General features: G+C 42.3%; 1 protein-coding gene across 1 annotated transcript in view; it reads left to right on the top strand.

Annotated features, from left to right (window-relative positions):
- The window catches only part of MPDZ (multiple PDZ domain protein), a 113,289-nt gene that overhangs the window by 6,287 nt on the left and 83,779 nt on the right, over window positions 1–23,223 (top strand). The window contains exons 3-11 of the mRNA XM_015413485.1: window positions 3,551–3,772; window positions 5,809–5,948; window positions 6,911–7,124; window positions 9,713–9,841; window positions 11,935–12,138; window positions 14,150–14,270; window positions 15,439–15,527; window positions 17,018–17,213; window positions 18,888–18,977. Of these exons, the coding sequence (XP_015268971.1) occupies window positions 3,551–3,772; window positions 5,809–5,948; window positions 6,911–7,124; window positions 9,713–9,841; window positions 11,935–12,138; window positions 14,150–14,270; window positions 15,439–15,527; window positions 17,018–17,213; window positions 18,888–18,977 (1,405 nt within the window). The remainder of the gene's footprint in view (window positions 1–3,550; window positions 3,773–5,808; window positions 5,949–6,910; window positions 7,125–9,712; window positions 9,842–11,934; window positions 12,139–14,149; window positions 14,271–15,438; window positions 15,528–17,017; window positions 17,214–18,887; window positions 18,978–23,223) is intronic.

Raw genomic sequence — 23,223 nt, 5'->3', positions numbered from 1 at the left:
AAGGTTTGAATAAATACTTGCATTTCCTCAATCACTGTTGGTGGTTGTAGCTTCAAACTGTTCTCTCTTTGTAACATCTCCCCACTATTGCCTTTAAGTTGCTTGTAACTATAAATATACCCAATGAATGGATGTACAATTCTTGCACTTGATAAAATGAGCTCTGACTCACAAACATACATTTTGTTAGTCTGTATAGTGTTTTTGGACTTCTGTTTAATTTTGAAGCAACCTTATAATACAGCTATTGTTTGGGAGCTGATGGAAATGCTACTGTATGGTGGTGTGTCTATATGGTCGCTGTGTCTTGAAAGAGATGATCATGTAGATCCTCTGCACCAGCAACATGCACGGCTTGTAGTGGCTACTTGAAGGTCGTTGAGAATATTAGGGAGATCACTATGGTGATCAGCTCTCATCAGACGTGGAAAACAAAGGGGTCTGCTGCTACTCAGAACTGTTTCCAGTTTTTATTTGATGGTTGACACATGAATGTTTCTAGAGTGGCTTCTGGCAGTCACAGTACTGGGAAAGGCGAGGTGATAGTATTCCTGTTTTACATGGGGGGAGGTATTTGTATCTTTGTGTTGTTTTTGAACACAAGCAGGAATTCAAAGAGTTTTAGGAAGAAGTACTGATGCTGATTTCTGTTTCCTAAAATGCTGACGTGCCATAAATGCAACTGAAGTAGCTTTTTTATTAGGTATCATTTCAAACAATCAACTGAAAGTAGCATTTGATTGCAATATAAATTTAACTGTAGTAACCAATGTACATTTTATACTATATTGTGGCATCAGATTTTTTTTCCATTTCCTTCCAAATTATGCCAGTATCACAGATGTTATATACCGTAAAGGGAAAAGCAATTGTGCTAAATTAGCATAAAGCAATTTATAAAACAAAGCAATATTCTGTTTATACAGTACTTACATAATCACATTCCTATAAAGCTACCTCATGATACACTTATGGTGGCTTTATTGGTGTAAAACAGAACAGTTTATATGCAGTGAAAAGAAATACTCCTTATAACTGCAAAAAGCCTCTTCGGTATGTGGCAGTGAACTTCAAACTACTTTGGATGTTTCATGTCAAAGTGAAACACACTAGGATAGTCCCAACTATGAAACCTATCACTGACTACTTCAATTGTTCACTCATCATTTTCCTTAGAAAGGCTCAGCACCAAAACAGATTGGCCTAAAATCACAGATCTCCTTTCATGTTTAAAAGACAAACAGGTATGCGTGGCCCTAAAATGGGCGGACAGTTTTTAAAAATCCATCTTGAATGTGCTAAGAATGCAAGACTGGGTGAACCTAACTCCAGAGCATGTGGAAATTGAAGAGTGGAACCAGCTCTTTCCTTTCTGTATGGCTCAAATCTGAACTGGGACTGTATGCTGCTCTTATTTAGCTTTCACAGACAACCAAAGATCTGTGGTCTTCATCATGTTAATTTTGGCTCTTGGAAGCCAACTTTTGTTTACTGTAACACAACTGAAATATTATAGTAGGTAAAAATCATGGTATTGAAGATATGTTTTCAGGTAGTTTGAAGTCAGTGACTAGAGTCCTGTCAATTTGAATCAGACTTGCAGAAAGGGAGTTGCAACATTGATGAAGTACATTGCTGTCATTTATGTAAGACCACAGCCTATGGTGTTTCCATGTTACTGAATTAGGTGGGTAAATGCTGCAGCCCTGTGGGTGGGGGCAATGCCAAAGGCCCTTTCCCCTTCATCGTTTCTCTCCCTCCTCGCCAAGTGGTGATTAACTCTTCTCTCATGGTTCTTACGTTCATACACGGATTGCATCACATGTAAGCAGCTCCGTTGCCACTGAGAGTCTGTGTGAATGGGGCCGAAAAGAATCCATTTGGGAGTAGGCTTTGGGGGGGGGGATGGAAGCCTATGTGCGTTTAACTGATAAGTTAACTGGCAGATCACCTCTCTTCATGCTCTATCTCTGAGCAGAGGGAAGCTGTACATGTTCAGTTTCTGCTTGTTGCACCTTTCAAGCTACTGAGCACAGTAATAGCACAGCAAGAGAACAGCAAGAAATGATTGACTGGTTCAAATCCTTGTATGGCTTATGGAGCTCATGGAATAACCTTGTACAAGTCCACTATCTCTGCTCAACCTTCCTTACACTGTTGCTGCAGAAGCAAGTAACAGTGGTAGCATGCATATAAGATGCTGGAAAATCCTATAGATATACCATCTGAATGCATATGTATCCAGAGATGCATCCTCTATGAGATGATGCTTTTTTACACATTTCATGTCTTCAGTCACTTGCCATTGCCAAAAAGATGCGTTATGGGCATTCAGTGCTGACACATTTTTGTGTGTATATAAGACTGTTGAACTCATTTTTTGTTTGGGCTGGTGTTATTCCCTCTTCTGTGCCCTGTAATTTGTGAGTAGGAGCCAGAAGCCACTTTGTCTGACATAGTCTTTTTACATTAAGCTAATCCCCTTTGAACATGCAACTCAATTTCTTTAATTAGCTTTAAAATAAAGATCGTTAGAGTGGAGTGCCACTATCAATTACTATGGACAGGTTAGTAGTCAGTAATACATCAGTATTCTGCCATAGTCCACCTTACACTTTTACAAAACCCTACAAGTTTTGCAATCCTCTAGACTCAGGCAATTTAAGATTCTGTTTTCATTCCTCTTAAGTCATACCAGGATGCTCAATGCCTCTCCTTTTCCTTTAGGTTTTGGAGGTGTGGGAAGAGGTGTTTCTTTTTGCTAAAGCTATTCCTGTCTTTGAGTTAGGTGGACTGCTATTTTATTTCCTAAAGGAAAAGAGAGACATTACTTCAATTGTCCTCAAGGGCTGTGATTTGTTAATCCAGTGAAACATTGTCTTTAAGAGCTGCCTTTCTGGGAATGGAAAATAATCTCTTTAAGAGAACATTAAGCCATTTTGCCTGATATCCTGTCTCTGATGGAGAATGAGACCAAAAGAACTCCCAGGCTATTGTGGAATAACCTTTCCCTCTTACTCATATGTAGCTTCTGAGATCAACTTTTGTGACGTTACTAGTCCTGGATACAGTACAGCCCAAGTCAAGTAACTGTAATACTCTCTGATTTCACTGGGAATTTTTTCAAGCATGTGCTTAAGTTTCTGATAGAAATCAGTTGGACTTAAAGTACTTCAAATTGATTAGTTTGTTTCCCCCCCCCAATAAGTATAAAAGTAAACAGAGAGGCATCAAAGATGCTTGTGTTTGTAATTTCACAAAGGCCAGACCAATAGAAGTGTGCACTTCAGTTTCTGCTTGTCCTGTGGCTGAACTGCCTCTAATATTGAAGGGAACAGGGAAGCCCTTTACAGACAGAAGCTCCTGTCTGCATGATGCCTGTGGAATTTGCTGCATCTGGACAATTAATACTCATGCCATGACCCTGGACTATATTTTGTTATGCAGTGATTCTGTGATCTGCACGGTTTTCACCCAGTTTGGAGTGGTTGATGATGATTTGTTCTTCTTTGCTTCTCAACTAAAATAGAACATTTCACCCAATTTTTAGGTAAACATGGCACCTTTGGTACCCTCGTCTGGTGAACTCCTGCAGCTTCCCCATCAAAGTACTGTTGTGGGTTCTTCACTCCATAATGATTCCTACCTGTCAGCTCAGCAAAATGGCAACCTTTCTAGTGGGCCAGGAGTAGCTGCACGGTCCACCACTCCTCAGATTAATGGGAAGTCCTCTGGTGATGAATTTGAATTATTGGTCAGAAATATGGCGCAGGTAAGATGTAATACCTCAGATTAATTAATTGTTTGGCATTATGCACTGGTGCTTATCTGTGACTACTCAACCATGAGATGATTGACAGCATCCTATGGGTTTGCGCGCTCCTCCTTTTACCCTTCTCCTCCTCTCTGTGATTAGTGTTATGTATGTACTGATATTAATGGTAACCACAGGTAGCTCAAACCACAAGTGGCAGATCTACATTTATTGTCAACAACAATTGAGGGTGCAGGGGTAAAACTAGCCATTGTTTCCTCTGCAAAGGAAAGGGAAGGGGGAAAAGAACACCTGTACAAGAGGGGGAAAGTGTGTGAGAGAGCCCATGGGATGCCTTTGTTCACCTAACTGATGTGGGGATACAGGAACTTGCCCTCCAATGGCTCGCCTCTTTTCTCCAGGGTCGGGGACAAAGGGTGGCGGTAGGGGAACAACAGTCCTGAAGATACCCGCTTGAATGCGGTGTACCACAGGGGGCTGTGCTTTCCCCGATATTGTTTAACATCTATATGCGCCCCCTTGTCCAGATTGCTTGGAGGTTTGGGCTAGGGTGTCATCAATATGCAGATGACACCCAGCTCTATCTGATGTTGGGTGGCCAGTCGGACTCCAGCCCAGAAGATCTGAACCGGGCATTGCAAGCCGTGGCTGGTTGGCTTCAACTGAGCCGGCTGAAACTAAACTCAGTGAAGATGGAGGTCCTGTGCCTGAGTCGAAGTGGTTCGGGGGTGGGAATCCCTCTCCCGACCTTCGATGGGGCACCTTTGGTGCCAGCACCAGAGGTTAGGAGTCTGGGAGTGCTCCTGGATACCTCCCTATCTATGGAGACCCAGGTGGCAGCCACTGCCAGCTTGGCCTTTTACCATCTTCGGCTGATCCGGCAGTTGGTCCCCTTCCTCGACCGCGATGACCTGGCTACAGTGATCCATGCGACAGTCACCTGGAGACTGGACTACTGTAACGCTCTCTACACGGGGGTGCCTTTGTCGCAGATTCAGAAGCTGCAGCTAGTGCAGAATGCTGCGGCCAGGCTGTTGATGGGTCTCCCTAGATGGGAGCACATCTAGCCTGTGCTGAAAGCGCTGCACTGGCTGCCGATAGCTTTCCGAGTCCACTTCAAGGTGCTAGTACTTACCTTTAAAGCCCTATATGGCCAGGGTCCGATGTACCTAAGGGACCGTCTTTCCCCATACATACCCCAGAGAGTACTACGGTCCGGGGCCCAACATCGATTAGTGATTCCAGGCCCCAGGGAGGCCAGGCTTGCGGCAACCAGGGCTAAGGCCCTTTCAGTGGCGGCTCCTACCTGGTGGAACGGGCTCCCGGAGGAGATCAGGGCCCTGCAGGACCTCTCACAGTTCCTCAGGGCCTGCAAGACGGAGCTCTTCCGCCAGGCGTTCACTTAGGAGCCGCCACTACCACCACCACCAATTGTCCTGTGGTAACAATAGGACATTTGGGATGGCCTATTATAAAGATCTAGCCACAATACTGCAATGGATTGGTACCACTGAAGCATAACATCTATAGGGCAATACCTGTAGGTCACCATCTTGATATGACTTACTGGGTAACATCACTGAGAACTTTATTATTGTCAAGAATGTTGTTTTATTCTGTTTTTAATGTTTTATACTGGCACAGGTTGCCCTGTTTCTGAGCTGCCTTGAGCCCGTTCGCGGGGAGGGCAGAATAGAAATATAATAAATAAATAAATAAAAATAAATAAATAACCATGGGGTGAAGGGACCGGTTCATTAATCAGCATCAGGCTTGTTTTATTAGTTATTGTTTTCTTGCATTTAATTATTTCCCATTTCCTGTTATAATGTCATATTTCGAGTCAGTCACCTTCCTCTGGTTTTTCTGTAAAAAGATGACCAGGAAATTTGACATTCATAACCATCTCCGTATAACTTGTATTGCTTTAAAGAGTGTTGTTGAATGTACATGGATTTTTCAGTCATTTCCCTGGTGCTACATTTGAATTTATTACAAAGTGGTACTTTCTTACTCATTGTGTTTGTTAACAGGGACGACTTGTTGAGACTATAGAGCTTGTGAAACCTCCAAGTGGTGGACTAGGCTTCAGTGTTGTTGGCCTGAAGAGTGAATACAGAGGTGAACTGGGCATATTTGTGCAGGAGATTCAAGAGGGGAGTGTAGCGCACAGGTAAAAATGCTGATACCTACTTTCTTCATGTTTGGGGGATGGGAACACCTCATAAGAGGAATGCAGCTATGACTCACGAATGGACAGGCATTCTCCCATTTGATTTGGGTGGGTGATAAGAAATTGTGTGAGGTGGGGGTGGGAACCCAAAGCCTTTAACTCACTGCTACACACAAACACAGAGATAAGTTTAACAGAATACAAAAACAATGGGTGCAATCCAACCAGAGCTAGTCACTGTTCAGTGTCCTACATTTCAGTGGGAGAGAGTTAAACCTGTACTTAGTTCTCCCTCTGTAATTCATGGGATTTCCCTTTGGCTGTTTGTGTCCAGTGTGCTTTACATAGTTCTTCTCTTTTAAAAAAGACACAGATTAGACTCACTGCTTGATTTAAAGATCTGACTTTGCATGGAATTATTTAAATGTGAATGCAGGAAATTTGCTTCGTAACATAGGTACCTTGTGAGTAAAAAATAATACTAAAGGATTTTTTATCTTCCTTATGGCTCAATGAAAGTGTTTTTGCAAGTAAACTGTGTGGAACAATGAATATTCAGCACTTTTATGCTGAATGGATCATAATGTTTGGTCTGCTAAGCAGCAAGCTAAAAGTTTAGAGTATAGTTCCTAGGCTATATGTGGAGAAAGCTGGGGGCAATCCACATGTAATATGCTTAGTCTCAGATGGGGGGGTTGCAGGGAGAAGGAGCTAGCTGTGGGGTAAAGTCTGGAGAGAGTGGCAGTGGGATTAGCTTCAAAGGGAGCTGATCACCAGGGTGCCAAGAGAGTTGCTCACGGCAAAACTGCTGGGAAAGATTAAAAAAAAATATATCTGGAAGAAATAGGGGGGAAAACCCAGGATTAAATAAAGCCACTTTAGAAAAAAAAACCTGTCAAAAATGGTTGTAATGTTTAGTGACAACATTTATTGTTGATTTCTCTTTACACGCCTTGTAACAGAGATGGAAGGCTGCAGGAAGCAGATCAAATTCTTGCTATAAACAGGCAAGCCCTCGATCAAACAATTACACATCAACAGGCTATCGGCATCCTACAGAAAGCAAAAGATAGTGTCCAGCTGGTTGTGGCTAGGGGCTCTTTGCCTCAGCTCATCAGTCCTGTTGTTTCTCGGTCTCCGTCAGCTGCTAGCACAATCTCAGCCCACTCCAATCCGGTGAGTACACCAGACTCACTGGGAAAATGAATGTATCTTCTTTTTTCTCAGCTTGTGGGTGGTTGCAGTTTAAGTGCTACTCTTTTGTACTTTTGTGGATTAATGGTTCTTCTCCCTCAAGTTAGAAGATATTTTCACAACATCTTCTTCCTGCATTTTAAGCAGACAGATGAGTAAAGTAGCATCTGCAGAGGAAACTTCCCACACTCTTGTTTTTGTCTTTCAACTCAAATCCAGGATTGTGGGAACTATTAAAAAATGGAGGCATGATGGCTGCCATTGGTTGAGGTGACTTCCTATGGGGGGCATAATGCTTTTTTTTAAAAAATAAAGGCTTTATTTACTCTCCTAAAAAGGGGAGGTATTTCGCTTAAATAGAAAAATAGGGAGGGTATATAGTGGGAGAAAGAGAAAGCTGAGTGATATATTAACTTGTAAATTAATCTATTAGTAATGTCCAAATTATCTTCTTAGGCTTCTTCTGTGTGCAGTCAAACTTCTTTCTTCAAACCAGTTAAAGGTGTTATCTATGTTAGTGTATTAGTAGTGTTCATTTGATGCTCTGTTAGTTAAAGTTTCCTCAAGGCGCATTCAGAACCGTTCCTTCGCGTGCTGGCTTCTTTTAAATTCCCAATTTTATGGAGGGGCTTCTTCTGTTTCCCTCTCTCCGGCTTTTCCAGTCCTCCTCCGGGTTGCTGTTAACGCTTCCATTTCATATACTGTAAATCTTCACTCTTTCATGCTCTTTCATGCCCTTTCAAAAGATCTCTAGCTCTGAGAATGGATTTTCTTTTCTTTTTTTTTGATTCCAGTTTCACTTTTTAAACGCTGCCATTCTCTTCGCTGTACATTAATCAGCCGGTTCTCACGAAAAAGCAGATGTCCAGACCAAAAGTTCCTCCCTTCTTCTCCGCTTGTCTTTTAGCCCAGCGCCGACATCTTATTATTTTTGTTTACTTTTAATAAAGTTCTTAAAACGCGCTCCAAAGAAACAGAAATTTTCTCGTTTTACTCCAAATGCATCAAAACAAATCACCACTACTCGCACAGTCCATTCCCCCCCCTTTATTCTCTCGCTAACGAAGTTAGAGGGTTTACCTCCTCGTCTTTTCCGCTGGGGGGGGTGGAGCGCTCTTAATTCTTTTTCTTCACATTTGACAACTCACAGTTTAGCCGATCTTTTCTTTTTTCATTTCATCAGTTGTTCGCTTTATCACTCGGTGACGTCTGGTGGCTCCCCTAAACCCCATACGGGGTCGCTCACGCAGCAAGGTCCATTGGGGCAGGGCATGGCGAGAGTCTCGATTTCCGACCGCTCGGCAGAGAAAGAGACTCCCTCCTAGTGCGCCCTAACGCGCCCCGGATCCGAGCCCCTCTCTTTCTGAGGGGCTCGTTTGGGTCTCCGCTCGCGCGGATTCCCTCCTCCACCGCGGGTGGGCGAGACGCCCTCGGGAGCGACCCGAGGATGCGTCCGCCATTCGCGGGAGCCAAACCGGAAGCCGGGGGGCATAATGCTTTTAATGGGCTTCTCATAGTGTCATCCCTGTCCCACAGAAGACAAAGTGCTGGGGTGGAGACATGCCACGTACTTAGCTTTGTCATGTGGATAAAGAGAGCCTTTGTGACATGGAAGAGGTTTTCAGTGGCAAACAGACTGCCTGCCATCCTATGTGTAGATTGTAGCATCTTGTACACAGCTGAGGTTCACTGTATTCAGGATGCAGTCAGTCAGGGAATCAAGATGGTCATTGTTTGAAATGTACTCGTTCAGTACTAATTTCAGAGGAGCCCCTCCCCTTCCTGTGTTTCAGGGCTAGATCAGATGACATGCTGGGAATTTCTGATCGGATATCCAAGCTTTTTGTGTATGTGTCTGTGTGAAAAAAATGCAGTTGCTGGGGGCATAGCACCCCAATTCTGACATAGATCACATTGCAAGGAGAGATGGGTTTAAGCCTCCCTCCCTCCATGCAGTTCGTCTGACCTGAAACACTCCTGGATCTATTTCAGGTTGGGAATAAGATGTGGGGGTGGATGGCTTAACCCCCCCCCCCCCAATGTTGTAGAAATTGCTCATTGATTTATTTTCTGTTGCAGTGGAGTAAGGTTTTTCTAGCTTTATGGCGGGCATGATGAGGGGAAGGATCATTCTTATCAACAAAAATAAATGTTGATTCCTGGAACCCATGTTATTCTAAATTGTTGAGATCCTAGATACTATTTTATTTGCCATTGAATATAGTTGGAATGGAGAACCTAGCACAGTGATTGATTATGGGTAAATCATGGGTAAATGCAGGGAAATAAGATATTTATTTATTTTGTTATTGTTTATTTTATTAATTCCATTTATACCCTGCCCTCCCTGCGAGCAGGCTCAGGGCGGCTTACAGTAGTGGCACCAGTGGCCATAAAACCATATAAAACATATGAACCAGTACTATACAGATAAAGTCTTAAAATCATGTTTAGTATACGGTATGTGCAAACGTGCCTTGATGAATATCTTTGTTTCCATAGTACTAAAAATGGGCTAACTTTAATGCTATAATGTTTTATGAGTTTATTTTTAATTTCTATCTTTGCAGGTTCATTGGCAGCATGTAGAGACCATTGAGTTGGTGAATGATGGATCAGGTCTGGGATTTGGGATAGTTGGTGGAAAATCAACTGGAGTGATAGTCAAAACCATCCTTCCAGGAGGAATAGCTGATCAGGTATATTCTAGCAGTTCCTGTCTACTGCATCAGTGATAGAGATGCAAATGGTTCCAGGGAATAGTCTGATGGGACTTAACGCTGTAACCTAGCTGAAACGCAGTAGATCTCATTGCCCCAGTGGAAGCTGCCCGTGTTTACTGCCTTGAGTTGTAAGGAAGCAAAAGAGAATATAAATGTAATAAATCAAGTGGGGTTTTCTGAACATTTTTACTCTGATAACTAACCCTCGCATTGTAAAAACATTCTTGATGTCCTAAATCAACTGGTATCTGACTTAGCATTCTTATTTGACTTACACTTAGTAAACAACTGCATTATAGCCAAGATAGTTAAATGAAATATTTGACTAGGTAAAATCACTAAAGAAAGTGTGGGATTTAAATAGCATATTCAAATAAATACAACATTTTATTTGAAAATGTAGTTTATCAGAATACTTAAACATATTTCAAGACATGGCAGCTCTTTTAAATTATTTAAATTTGAAAGAAAAAAAAATTAAAACATGGAAAATATACTAATTTTAAAGAGTTGCATTTGTTCCTGTGATTTACTGCAACGATGTTTATCGTTTGCTGCCCCAACTGGACTGGTATTGTGTCCATCCAGAATGTTGTGAATTTCAGTTTTAGGAGTAGAATTTTTTCCTCAGGAAAAATTGTAGCAGAGAAAACGTTATATAATGAGAAGATTTTCTACTACAGACAATTTTCTGTTCCACATCACTGATCAGTGGTACGGAATTATGGAAACATTACACACACACACACACACACTTTTTGAGGTGGAAATAGAGGGTGCTATCATGCTATATGGAACAATATCGTCTTCATGATGGGTGATGCACATCCACTCAAAACACAATAGACTGTAAGTTTCTTGGGGATGACACTTAAACTTGTAAAAGTCCCAGCCAGACCGAGTCCCAGCCGGACTCACTTCAACACATGCAGTTGGTGACAATTATAGATGTCACATCAATGCCATTGGGAATTGTTAGATATCCCACCCATCCACTCTGAGTGTTTCTTCTGTGGATGCTGATTGCCTAGGTGGTATGGAAAGAATGTGAAAGAAAAAAGAGTGGTTTGGGTCCTGTGAAGTGCCAGCAGAAAGCACTGACGATCTAGGATCTGACTTGTACTCTGCTTCCCAGGAGGCCTTTCCAATGCTGGGAAAGTTTATTCCCAGGGTTGAGGGATTTGTGTGTATTAAAGTTGTGCTGGATGGGTGGCTGGCTGTACTGGGGAGGGGGAAGGAGATGAAATTGCCTATTCTGCTTCTTGCACGAGTGGAACTCTGCTCATGGAAAGAAACAAAGGAGTTATTTGGTCCCTTCCCCCTCCCTGCTGTACCTGCCTGACCCCTTGAGAGGGGAGAGAAAAGTGAAGACGATCCTGCAATCCTTGTACCAATAGATTGCAGGATTCAACCCAGTGTATTAACAATGCTCTTTTAGGCTAGAATGGATTTCCGCTGTAGCCTTAATATTACAGAGGATTTCCTCAGGCAGACCCTCCTTCTATAGATCTCTGATTCTTCCAAAACTGTTTCTGGGGGTTGCCTTTCCCACAGAAGCAGTGTGCGTGGGGGGGGGGGAGATTTTGGACTGCCATTGGAGGGGTGAGGCTGAGAACCCCTGCTCTCTGCATATGGAAATCCCTGCCATTTGTGGGATTTAAGCCATTGTTTGCCACTGGGAGATAATTTGCCTTGGGCTGAGGCCTTTTCTTCCTTGCTGTGGAATGTAGATAGCCTATCTATGAACCTTAATTTTGCTTCTTGTTACACATAACCAATGCAGAGGGGCCTAGGTTGCTAGGTATCCATAAAGTGGAAAGTGACTCAGTTTCCCATGCTGTGGGCTTGTGAATTGGTGTACATCCACCCTGGTTGCAATATGGAGAACCCTGACATGCGTGTACTTATGACCAGGCTGAGAAATTCCACACTTAGTAGGAGTAGTGACCGTGGCAGAAAAACATGCATGTGTCATCATTAACATTCTGTAAAACAGCAATGCATTCTAGTGTGAACATTTGACTGACTTTATTGTCACTTGCTAAGCAGTTAGCTTCTTCCTCATCCAGCATGGTAGGCTGCGCAGTGGAGACCACATCTTGAAAATCGGTGATACAGACCTGGCTGGAATGGGCAGTGAGCAGGTGGCACAAGTCCTGAGGCAGTGCGGGAACAGAGTGAAGCTGGTTATAGCCAGAGGTCCAGTAGAGGAGCCAGTACCACCAGCAGTCCCTCCAGGCACCCCAGTACAAACGTGCATACCAGATAACCAGGTAAGAACAGGCAAGATACATTTAGGAATTGACACTGGAAACTGACTGGTGGTTCATTACTGCTTGGGCTGCCGTGTTTTGAATAGTTCTTAAACATGTAAAAGGACAGTACTTTACAGTCATACAAATTAAAAATCCCCCCAGTAGTCAGTAGTAGGTCTGTGCACTAGGGACTTTGGGAGCCTGACATAGAAATATGCAAATAATTTCTAACCCACTAACCTCAATGGGCCACTTGAATGGTGCTTTAGCAACAGCTGAGTAATCAGTGTGTTGCGACACCTCCCACTTATGCCGTGGAAGCCCTTTCCGTCCAGCTGGATTATTAAAACCGTTTCTCCAATATGCCTTTCTTCTCTTGCTTCCCACATTCACCTCAGCATCCCCGGCATCCATCAGGCGGCTGCTTTCGGTGCCAGCCGGCACACAGCTGCAGCTCTTCACCTAGATCAGCTGCCACAACTTCAGCTGCTACTAGCCATGTGCCAACTAGCCAGCTGCTATCTACATTGCACGCAGTACCCTTCATTTCTGTTTTGCTGTGCTGGCTATCTTCCTTTGCTCCCTGAAAAGTGCCCCTTATTTACCAAAGCCCCCCCCTGCCTTCTGCTTGCTCCTGAGTCACAAACGACTCCTTCTCTTAACATTCTGAAAAAGACACCAAGGGGATTTGAGGTAGGCTGTGTGTGTACTTAAACAAAGAAATACAATCAAGTGGAATAATGCAGATATTCCTGCATTTGTTTTGATTAAAAACACCCACCCACATCAGTTCTAGCAAGAGTCTCTGTCCTGTGTAGTTTATGTGACAGCTGTTTGGTAGGACGCTTCAGTTAACTTGATTATATTTGGTGGAATGAGGTGTTCTGCAGTTGAACTGTCGTAAGTAAAGGAGGTAAAGAAAGAATCAGTGTCAAACATTTTTGCCAGTGGCATAATTTATTTCTCTGGTTTTAATTTTTTTTTTTTTAAGTTTCATTTTTGCCCTTCTTGTTTTCAGGCAAGTTCCCCATATGTATCAAATACATTATTTTGGGGAAACTAGCTTATAAGAAAGTCTTTCCTTAAATTGCTCATTGATTTTATACCGATTGCTTTTCCAAGGGATGAGTAGAAGGCAATTTGGTATTTGATTTTCAGGAAATAATTACAAAAATCAAACTGCTGTTAGTACTTATTGCATGCATGAGTTCTTGGGTCATTTTTACTTTGCCATTTTACTTTCCCAGGATTTTGCCTGCCTTCAAGATCTACTTTTTAGTTCACCTTTCTATCCCACTCTTGTGCTACTCTTGCTCTAACATTCACTGATGTGTAAGGTATCTAGATAACACACTTAAACGATAGCTCACCATTTAAGAATCGCTAAGGACATAGGGTATATATCTGTACCTCAAACAGGGAAACTTGCCAAATATATTGGAACATTTTACATAATAAGGCTTTTTAAAAAAATTGTTCTCATAAGTGGGTACTTTGTGACAGTCTTTTATTAGAAAAGGTCATCCTTGCACCTTGATCAGTCATGATCCTGTCAAGTGGAACTTATTTTCTTTGTTTTTTAAAAAATAAATAACAGGTCCAATTGTGTGATGCTTTGTTTTTACTGGATGAAAATACTTCAAAATGTTGCCATACTTTTCTTCAAAAAAGGCCAGTTTTGTTGGGAGTGTTGTGTGGTTGTGTGTGTGTGTGTGTGATTTTTTATGACAGTGATCTCTGTGGAATGGAGAGATTAAAGAATACCCAAACTGTGATACATTCTAGAAAGTAGCTGTGTTAGAAACTACTTTGAAGATGTGTCATGCTCATTTTGTCAGGGCTTTACTAGTTTTGTAGGAGGGCTGCCATCTGTCTAACCGATGTCCCTGTAGCATTCTGGTGAGGAATGTTATCTGTGTAGTTTGGCTGCTTGGATAAGATGTATAACTACTGTTGGTTCAGGTAAGGACTGGCTTTAGAGAACATAACAGCCTTTCAAAGTTTATATATTTTTCCTTTTTTTCCTAAGAGAGAAGAGGAGACACAAGTTGGAAATGACACAGATGGAACCACATTTGATGTGGAGCTTACAAAAAACATCCAAGGATTAGGGATAACTATTGCTGGCTACATTGGAGACAAAATTTCAGGTAATATTAATAGTAGTATGCAAATACAAAGCTGATTTCCCCCTCCTTATACCCAGCCCAGTTTTTTGCTTTGACTGTGCTTAGAAGTGTTTAGCTCTGTTAAAGATTGCACCAAGAGTTTTTTCAGGCAATGGTCTAACAGTACTAAACAAAGTGACATCCTTCTAGGTCCTTGAAATCAGTGGACCTATGGTGTAAGTTGCTTAGGATTGCACTATAAATCTTTAAAAGTACAGAAGAATTTTTGTGGATTCATATTTGTGAAAAAAATGGGTTTCTAAATTTAGAGTTTTTAACTGATGATTGTGCAGATTGGAGTAGCTTGGTAGCATTGTTCATTCACTTTGTTAAAATCAAGGGTTCTGCAAAAATCCCTGCTTCTTTTGAATGTTCACATTACGTCTTAGTAACTAGAGGACTTGGAGCAACCTCACTCATAGTATTTGCAACATATAGAAGTTGTCTGGGCACGCACTATAACTGTAGTTATGAGTGAGACGAACACATATTTTGAAGGTTGTATACATTGTCATTGTCTCTATGCACTGTTGCTGGCCCTCCAGAGGAACTAGTACGCTACTGTGTGAGGCTGGATGATGGATGAGTTGGACCATTGGTCTGACCCAGCAGGGCTCTTCTTGTGTTCTTGTAGATAGATTCATGGAGGAGAGGTCTGTCAGTGGCTACTAGCCATGATGACTGAGGGGAACCTCCATATTCAGAGTCACTTAGCCTCTGAATCCCAGAGCCAGGAGGCAACATCAGAGGAACTGGTTGGCCACTGTGTGAGACAGGATGCTGGACTAGATGTACCATTGGTCTGATCCATCAGGTCTCTTCTTATGTTCTCATGCATACACATGCATAAGCCAAGAAGCCAACAGTTGGAGTTTCCTGCTTCTACATGCACATGTTTAAAAGTGTAAATTTGCCCTCAGTATTAAGACTTTAGATGAAAGTGGCTTCAGTGAACCTGCATTGACTGACATTATAGTGCTTTAGGTTAAATGCTCTGATGGAAATCCATCACACACAGTTGTGGCAACCTAAGTTGTGATAAAGACTACTGAGTGGTGATTTATAGATACGGAGCATTTGGAGGGTGGTGCTGATATAGTAGCGGCTGAAATGTAGTATTCCTTACTCAACCTTTAATTCTAATTCACAGAACCTTCTGGCATTTTTGTAAAGAGTATCACAAAAGGCAGTGCAGTTGAACATGATGGTAGAATCCACGTTGGAGATCAAATTATAGCGGTATGTAATCATGGATGAGTTGTTTTGTTGGAGATGTATCTATATTGTTTACTCTTGTAAATGCATGATTCACTTGTAGAAAATAATTTTAAAAGATTTTAAAAATATTGTTAGACATAACCTGTTTTAATGGACAGTGTACCCTATCATATACATTTACTAGCTGGAAAACTAGTCTATGAAATTGTGCGTCCAATAGAAGGTTAAGTGGAGTCGTGGTACTTAAAACTGCAATCCTGAACTGTCCTTGTCCAAGTCCTTGTCTTCAATGGACTTAAGAGGGTATAACTCCATTTAAGATTGCACTGTTATTTGTGTGTCATACCTACATTGCCACATACTGTTGTCTGTTGCAAGTACAGCTGTCTTTCTTGTGCCTTCTGCTGCTCATCCGCTCTTGGAAACATAGTTCCTAATGCAGATAGTAATGTTAATTGTGCTCCTATAGACAGAAATGTAATTGTTGTGTTAACCCTCTATAGAGTTTTTCCTTTAGATTATTTTTCTTTTACTGTTATGGTCATCTCTGATAGCATGAACACGTCAAACTGCTACTAGCACATGGTCAGCTATACCACCATATTATTTAACCAACAATAGGACCCGAGCTGTGGACTGATAAGGTTATGATGGGAAATCCTTAGGTAAACTCAGCTTTGTGCTCTTAGAGTGGCTTCAGATATAAATACTGAAAGCAGAATAAATCAGAATATTGGGGAATTTCACATTACCCGTCTTCTCCCGGTTTCAAGCCGGGAGTCTTCCGTTTCCAGATGAACCGGTACAGGGCTGCCATTTCACACACGGCTTGCCCCTACCGGAAAGGAGCCGATTCACAAGCGGTTCGGCGTTTCACACACGCACCGCTTTGTTTCCCCACGGTTTTTTTTTTTTTTAAAAAGTCCGTCTTATAGCGATATATCGATATACCAGTTTTCCAATGTATTCCAATGGGATCGGTATAGCGTTATATCGCTATATCGATATAAGCCGAACGTTCAAAAAAAAAAAAAGCCCGCGCGGCCGAAAAAAGGCGGGAAAGAACCGTATCAGAACCGGGAGAGGGAATGGGATACTCCTCGGAAGCGGTTGACAGGTAAATCACTTCCCTCCCGGTTCCTATACGGAACAGAGACTTTTGAGTGTGAAATGGCAGTCAGATCCCGGTAGGGAACCGATTCTCAACCGGGTTCTGTCTGAAATGACAGACCAGCAGCCGGTTGAGAATCGGTTCCCTACCGGGAGAAAGCGCCTGTCTGAAATTCCCCATTATTTCCAGGGGGAGATGTGTATCTGTGTGTATGTTTCAGCAACATGACAGTAGAGCAAAGGATTGAAAAACAACAACAGGAAGCTGGAGACCAGAACAAGAACCAATATTTTGCAGATGGCTCAAATGGGGCTTGGCTCATTTTGAGTGACACAGTTGTATATTATTTTCCCCTTCTTTTAGTGGGCTGTGGGTAATTATCATATGTTTAATCCTTCAGGTGGATGGAACAAATCTTCAGGGTTTTACTAACCAGCAAGCTGTGGAAGTTCTGCGGCACACTGGCCAAACAGTTCGACTCACATTGATTAGAAGAGGCCTTAAGCAGGAAAATCACATTCAGCCCCATGAGGACTTCAGTGCTGCTGCTGAAAAGGATTTAATTTTCCAAACTATGGATATTGGCACAGGGAAAGGTAATTAAGATTGGCTTTGCTTCGAATGAACTGGATTTTATTTTCTCTTCTCCAGCATGTAACACTGGGCAGCCGGGGGTGGAAGGGAGGAATTAGATCCTTCCAGACCCTCAGTTTTTTTAATTTAAGCTTTGAAATTAATACAGGGTTTTGTTATTCAGTGCCCTGATCCAGTGTTTCTATAACTTTTTTTCTATTTTTCCTGATTCTTGGAGCCAAAGGAAGTGTCAAGAGAGAGCTCATAGTTTTGTAGAGCAGGCAAAGAATTTTAGGTGGAGGATCAGAAAGCTGGCAATCCTTTCGTTCACAGTGCAAACACAGTCTTTAGCTAGGGCCGTAGCTTGCATGGATTTTTGATGTACTACCACAAGGGAACTTTTACATGCAACGTTCTTATTCTTATGTAATGTTCTTATGCTGACGGTTTCCTCAGACTATAACTCCATGATCTTTACTTAGAATACTTCATCAACTTCTGATGACTACAAAGTGATAAATTGGGGCACAGTCAGACCAAGTTGGGGCACAGTCAGAAGACATGTTCCTTATGGAAAAATGACCAATGAAACCAATGTGATTTTAAAAAGAATTCTTATTATGGGCTCTTTTTGTAGCAGGAACTCCTTTGCATATTAGGTGACACACCCCTAATGTAGCCAATCCTCCAAGAGCTTACGGTAGCCCCTGTAAGAAGAGTTACAGGGGCTACTGTAAGCTCTTGGAGGATTGGCTACATTAGGGGTGTGTCACCTAATATGCAAAGGAGTTCCTGCTACAAAAAGAGCCCTGCAAGATTTCTTATTAAAATCTGTAAGCTCTTGGAGGATTGGCTGCATTAGAAGTGTGTTGCCTAATATGCAGAGGAGTTCCTGCTACAAAAAAGAGCCCTGCAAGAATCTACCTTAGATAATGAATTTCAGTGATGTTCCCGCACGGTGTTTTTTACTTTCTAGTTTGGAGCCCGTACGCATGTGCTTCAAAACCATCCATTCAAGACGAAGGGTATTGTAAGAAGAATTCTTCCCATTCTGGCTACCATTGAATCATGCATATACAGGACATGGGCCAAATCCTAGCCTATATTTTTTCCTGTTTCTTTGGGTGACCACTCAGGAGATCATCCACTCTGGAGTTCCTGCATAGGATGGAAAGGGAGAGGCACAAATATAATAGCTAATTTTATCTTCTCATATACTTTAATCACAGTGTTGGGAGGTGGGGTGGAGGAATAGATTGTTTCCATTGTAAGAGTAAGAGTTTAAATATGGAGCAGTTGCTTATTTATGTTGGTGATTATAAATGTCAATCCATGATAATAGCTGCTTATTCCTTGTTAATCTGGAATAAAGGGAGTTAGACTGAATACCTTTCTTTCTTTCTAGAGCTTTGTGGTTGAGTGAATTTCCTGTTGTATTGCAATTCAAAGGGGCAGGTCATTATATATAATGGTCTTGTATATATCATTTTTTCAAATAAAAAAACAAACCTTACATTATTTGATAGCTGCTTTTGTACATTTTTTGAAAAGCACATCCTTGGTCTGATATTTTAGGGAAGAGTCCAGAAGTTCCTATCATCAGTGAAAGCAGACAATGCAGTACATTACTTATCACAGATGTCCCAATGTACATTAGCATGTATGGAGCTGCTGATGTTCTTCTTCTTCTTTTACAGAAATCTATGAAAGAGAGCAAGAAGCTCCATTACTGACATGCAATACCAGTGTGGTTCACATTGGAGAAGATGTTAGTCCACAGCAATCAGGTTCACGTTAATAATTTCTAGTAGCATTTTTTTCCTCCTGTTGAAGCATATTGGTGTGTGCCTCCTGGCCCTTGCCTTGCTTTTTTTTTCTTTTAGAGATGAATTAAAAAGGCCCAGTAGCATTCTCAAAAGTTGCTCCTCTGTCTTAAAAATCTTGGAAAATTTGTGGTAAGGGATGATGTGCAAATCTGTATTGGAAGGGAGGAAACAAAGGAAGACATTTCAAGAATTCACCATATATAGTTTTTTGCCTGGAATAAACAGTATGGTGAAACACTAGCTTTTAAAAGACTCCTTGGACATATGAGCGGTTCCTGAATATTAAAAAGTGGTCCTCAGCCCACAATTGATAGCTTAGACACTGTCTTCTCTGTGACAGACATTGCTGTTTCACTCTCTGGGAGCTTTCTAACTTTATATTCAGGGTTATAGGGCCTTGTGATAAACGTGCCTTGCATAGAAGCTTAGCAGTGGCTCTCTTTAATTGTGCTTGTGTTCTTTGCCCAGATTTTTGTTTGTAGCTAAACCACTTCAAACACTTTCTTATGCTGTTTCTTTAAATTCTGATCTAGCATGTTTCTTTTCACCTGTTTATGATTAAACCATTTCTTACTGCTAGTGGCAAGAGTCACTAAAACATATTTATTTTCTTTATTGCATCAATTTTCATCCCCTTAAATATATGATGACCGCATGCTTATGTGCCATGTTTTTAACACCTTTATTTTAAGCCAGTAAGTTCACTGATGTTCAGTGGCATGACTGGTTTGCTTCTAAAAGTTCAGTCAAGAGTACATGAAACCAAAGTTGCTATTGGTCTTGAAAACTGTCCATTATTAGATTGGTCTAGTTCTGAATATATGTTCATGACAAGATATTTATAGATGAACTGTATAGTTATACTTCATTGGGATTTAAGCATCTATTGACAGATGATTGGATCCAAAAGTTCTGTTCTGCTGGCAAAATCTTAGTTACACTAGTGCAGCAGTTTTTAGGTGTGTGTGTGATTTTTGCAATTCCCTCTTGCCACCACATACCCTCTCACTAAATCCCCAGGAGTAGAATTTCAGGGGCCCTTGTAAGAGGCAGCCCTGACTTGGATAGCTAAGGGTAGCTGGATAGCTGATGATCTTGTCGGATCTTGGAAGTTATTAGGCTTGCCAAGTCCCCCTGGGGGGCGGGGAAACCCCCGCCCCAGAGGCCCGTTCCCTGCCACTGGCAGATCGGGCCCTGGGGGGAACTCCACCCCGACGTGCATGTTGCCCGGAAGTGACGCGGGCAGGCTGGGGGCAGGGCCACGGTCATCCGAGGGAAAACTCTATGGTTTTCCCTCGGATGGTCGTGGCCCCGCCCTCAGCGTGCCCGCGTCACTTCTGGGCGATGTGGATGCGGTGTGCGTGCTCCAGCCGCCATCCGGGAGTCCCCCGCTGCAGCTGAATTCACACTTGGCAACCCTAGAAGTTATGCAGGGTCAGCTCTGGTTAGTACTTGGATGGGAGACTACCAAGAAATTCCAGGGTCACTATACAGAGGCAGGCAATGGCAAAACACCTCTGGTAGTCTCTTGCCTTGAAAATCCTGTGGGGTTGTCGTAGACCAGCTGTGACTTGAAGACTCCTCCCCCCAAAAAAAGAAGTAGCAAGAGGTAGCAGGAAAGTCCCGTTCCATTAGTTTTGGTCTGCTTTTGCCATTTTTGATTACAGTCCAAGAACTAAGAGTTTTTAAATATGTTGACTGAAATAAATTCCATCTGCTGCTGAATCAATTGGCAAAACTCTCATCGATCCCAGCGGCTCTAGTAATCACATATCTCTGGCTGGCTAAAGCAGTTCATGTCTTTGGTCTGAAGCATGTATGCCCAGTTTGTGACACATTGAACTAGCCCACCAGCCCACTAGTCATGAAGTATACCTGCTGATTGTCTGCCTGATTTTGCAAAATCAGGGGTAAGATGCACCTACGAGCTGTGCTTGGTTTCATGGGTCACAACTTGCATAGGCGTGCTTTAAAATATAAAATTCTTATAGTTGCATAGGTTGTCACATCTGCATATTAACAGTGTTAACATTTTCTGTTCTTTCTCCACTTCTTCAGTATTGTCATTGTTCTTCCTCTTTATACTTACCTCTTTATACTTACCTCTTTATACTTACTTTTTTACTCATATTTCCTTCTGTTTTTCAGCCTTGAGGCAAACCACCAGTCACTCAGATTTACCATTTCTCACAACATTCTCCCTCTCCCTTGCTGTCTTTTCTAAATAACATTCTTCTTGTTGTACGCTTGGACAGTGTGTTTCTTTCTTGTGTTGTGGATGAGCTAAATCTATCAGGCATGGATTTACACTCACAAACTTGCATTCTTCCACTGCCCTCTAGGGACCACATTTTAATACTGTCCTCTGAAATGGAGGTCATAGTTTTAAGAAGGGAAAAGCATAAATCAGTCATGCATACCAAGAACGGTCAGTGCATCCTTGCAGGTGGCTGTATTTGGATATTAAGGCACACTAGTTGTAAACACTGCTACTTTGATTTGCCTGTGTCACTCAGCAAAAAGCCATGCTCAAAGCCTATTAACATTATTAAAGACAGTTGGAAAACTGCATAACTAACACAATTAATAGAGACTGAATGCTTTGGTGATTTTACTCCTGTAAAATTGATCACACTATCAGTGCCCGACAGCATGCTACTACTGCATTATAAACATTATAAGCAGCAGTTCTGTTTTACGTTTTTGTAAAAAAAATTTTTTTGATTGCCATCCTTAGCTTTGCAAAAGTCATGAGTATGTTAAAAAAATGATACTGTCTCTTTTAGGTGTTGGCTCACATTTCCAGTTGAAAGAGAGTGTAGCAATTAAATGTATTCAGTTATCGTACTTACTATAAAAATGTACAATAAAAGCATTGTTTAGGGAATGCTTGTTCCATAGGGAAGGCAGAAGGTGCATGTAATTTCTACATTCACAGAAACAAGGAGCACCAGAGGATAGCCAGAGAGAGACCTACTTATTCAGGAAGTAAAGTCTAGTGCAATTAGCATTCTTTGGAAGAGAGGAGATGAAAGGAGATCCTTGAGGTAATGCAGCTGTGAATAGAATAGCCAGGGTAAGCACTAAAAGGCTGCTTCTTGAGGTAATGCAACTCTGAATTTGAATAGCCAGGGTGAGTGCTAAGTTGTTGTTTGGGTTAGTGTCAAAGGTATAAACAGAGTGGTGGTTTAGGAATCCTCCTAAAAGGAATTTTATTATTAACTGCTTATCTTGTGACTTCTTAACAGTTGTTGTGAGGGTCTTAAAAAGAACCAATTGAAAGTTGAATATGTTTTAGACTTTTTTTTAACCCTACCTAGATTGATTTGTGAAAATACTGTGCTGTGGTGCAATGTTGTTTTTGATTTTTAACAAAATCCAATAAGGATAAAGTCTGTGCAGTACAGAGTTTTTTTGTTTTACATAAATGGGACATATAAAAAGGAGAGCCGAACTCCAGCACAATCCAACCATTATCTTAGATCCCTTCCAGTCCGGCTTCCACCCGGGTCACAGGACCGAGACGGCTTTGGTCGCCCTGACTGACGATCTCCGGAGACATCTGGATCGGGGCGGTGTGACAGCACTGGTGTTGTTAGACCTGTCGGCAGCGTTTGACACTGTCGACCACCAGTTGCTGACCCATCGCCTTGCCAACGTGGGGATTCGGGGGCTTGCCCTTCAGTGGTTTGCCTCTTTCCTGCAAGGTCGGGGATAAAGGGTGGTTTTCGGGGACCAGCGCTCCCGTAGGTACCCCATTGAGTGTGGGGTGCCACAGGGGGCTGTGCTGTCCCCGATGCTATTTAACATCTATATGCGCCCCCTTGCCCAGATTATCCGGAGTTATGGGCTGGGGTGTCACCAATATGCGGATGACACCCAGCTCTATCTGATGCTGGGCGGCCGGTTGGACTCGAGTCCCAATGACCTGCATCGGGCACTTGAAGCTGTGGCTGGTTGGCTCCGACTGAGTCGATTGAAACTAAACCCGGCGAAGACGGAGGTCCTGGGCCTGAGTCGGACCGGGACAGGAGTGGGGTTCCCTCTCCCGACCTTCGATGGGGTGCCTTTGGTGCCTGCGTCTGGGGTTCGGAGTCTGGGAGTTCACCTGGACTCCGCTTTAACGATGGAGGCCCAGGTGGCAGCCACTGTCAAGTCCGCCTTTTTCCATCTCCGGCGGGCGCGGCAGTTGGCCCCCTACCTGGAC

Source organism: Gekko japonicus, unplaced genomic scaffold (assembly GCF_001447785.1).
Source record: "Gekko japonicus isolate JY-2015 unplaced genomic scaffold, Gekko_japonicus_V1.1 scaffold155, whole genome shotgun sequence".
Classification (NCBI taxonomy): Eukaryota; Metazoa; Chordata; class Lepidosauria; order Squamata; family Gekkonidae; genus Gekko; species Gekko japonicus.
The sequence above is the reverse complement of the archived record's forward strand: the minus strand, read 5'-3'. Positions and strand labels throughout refer to the sequence as shown.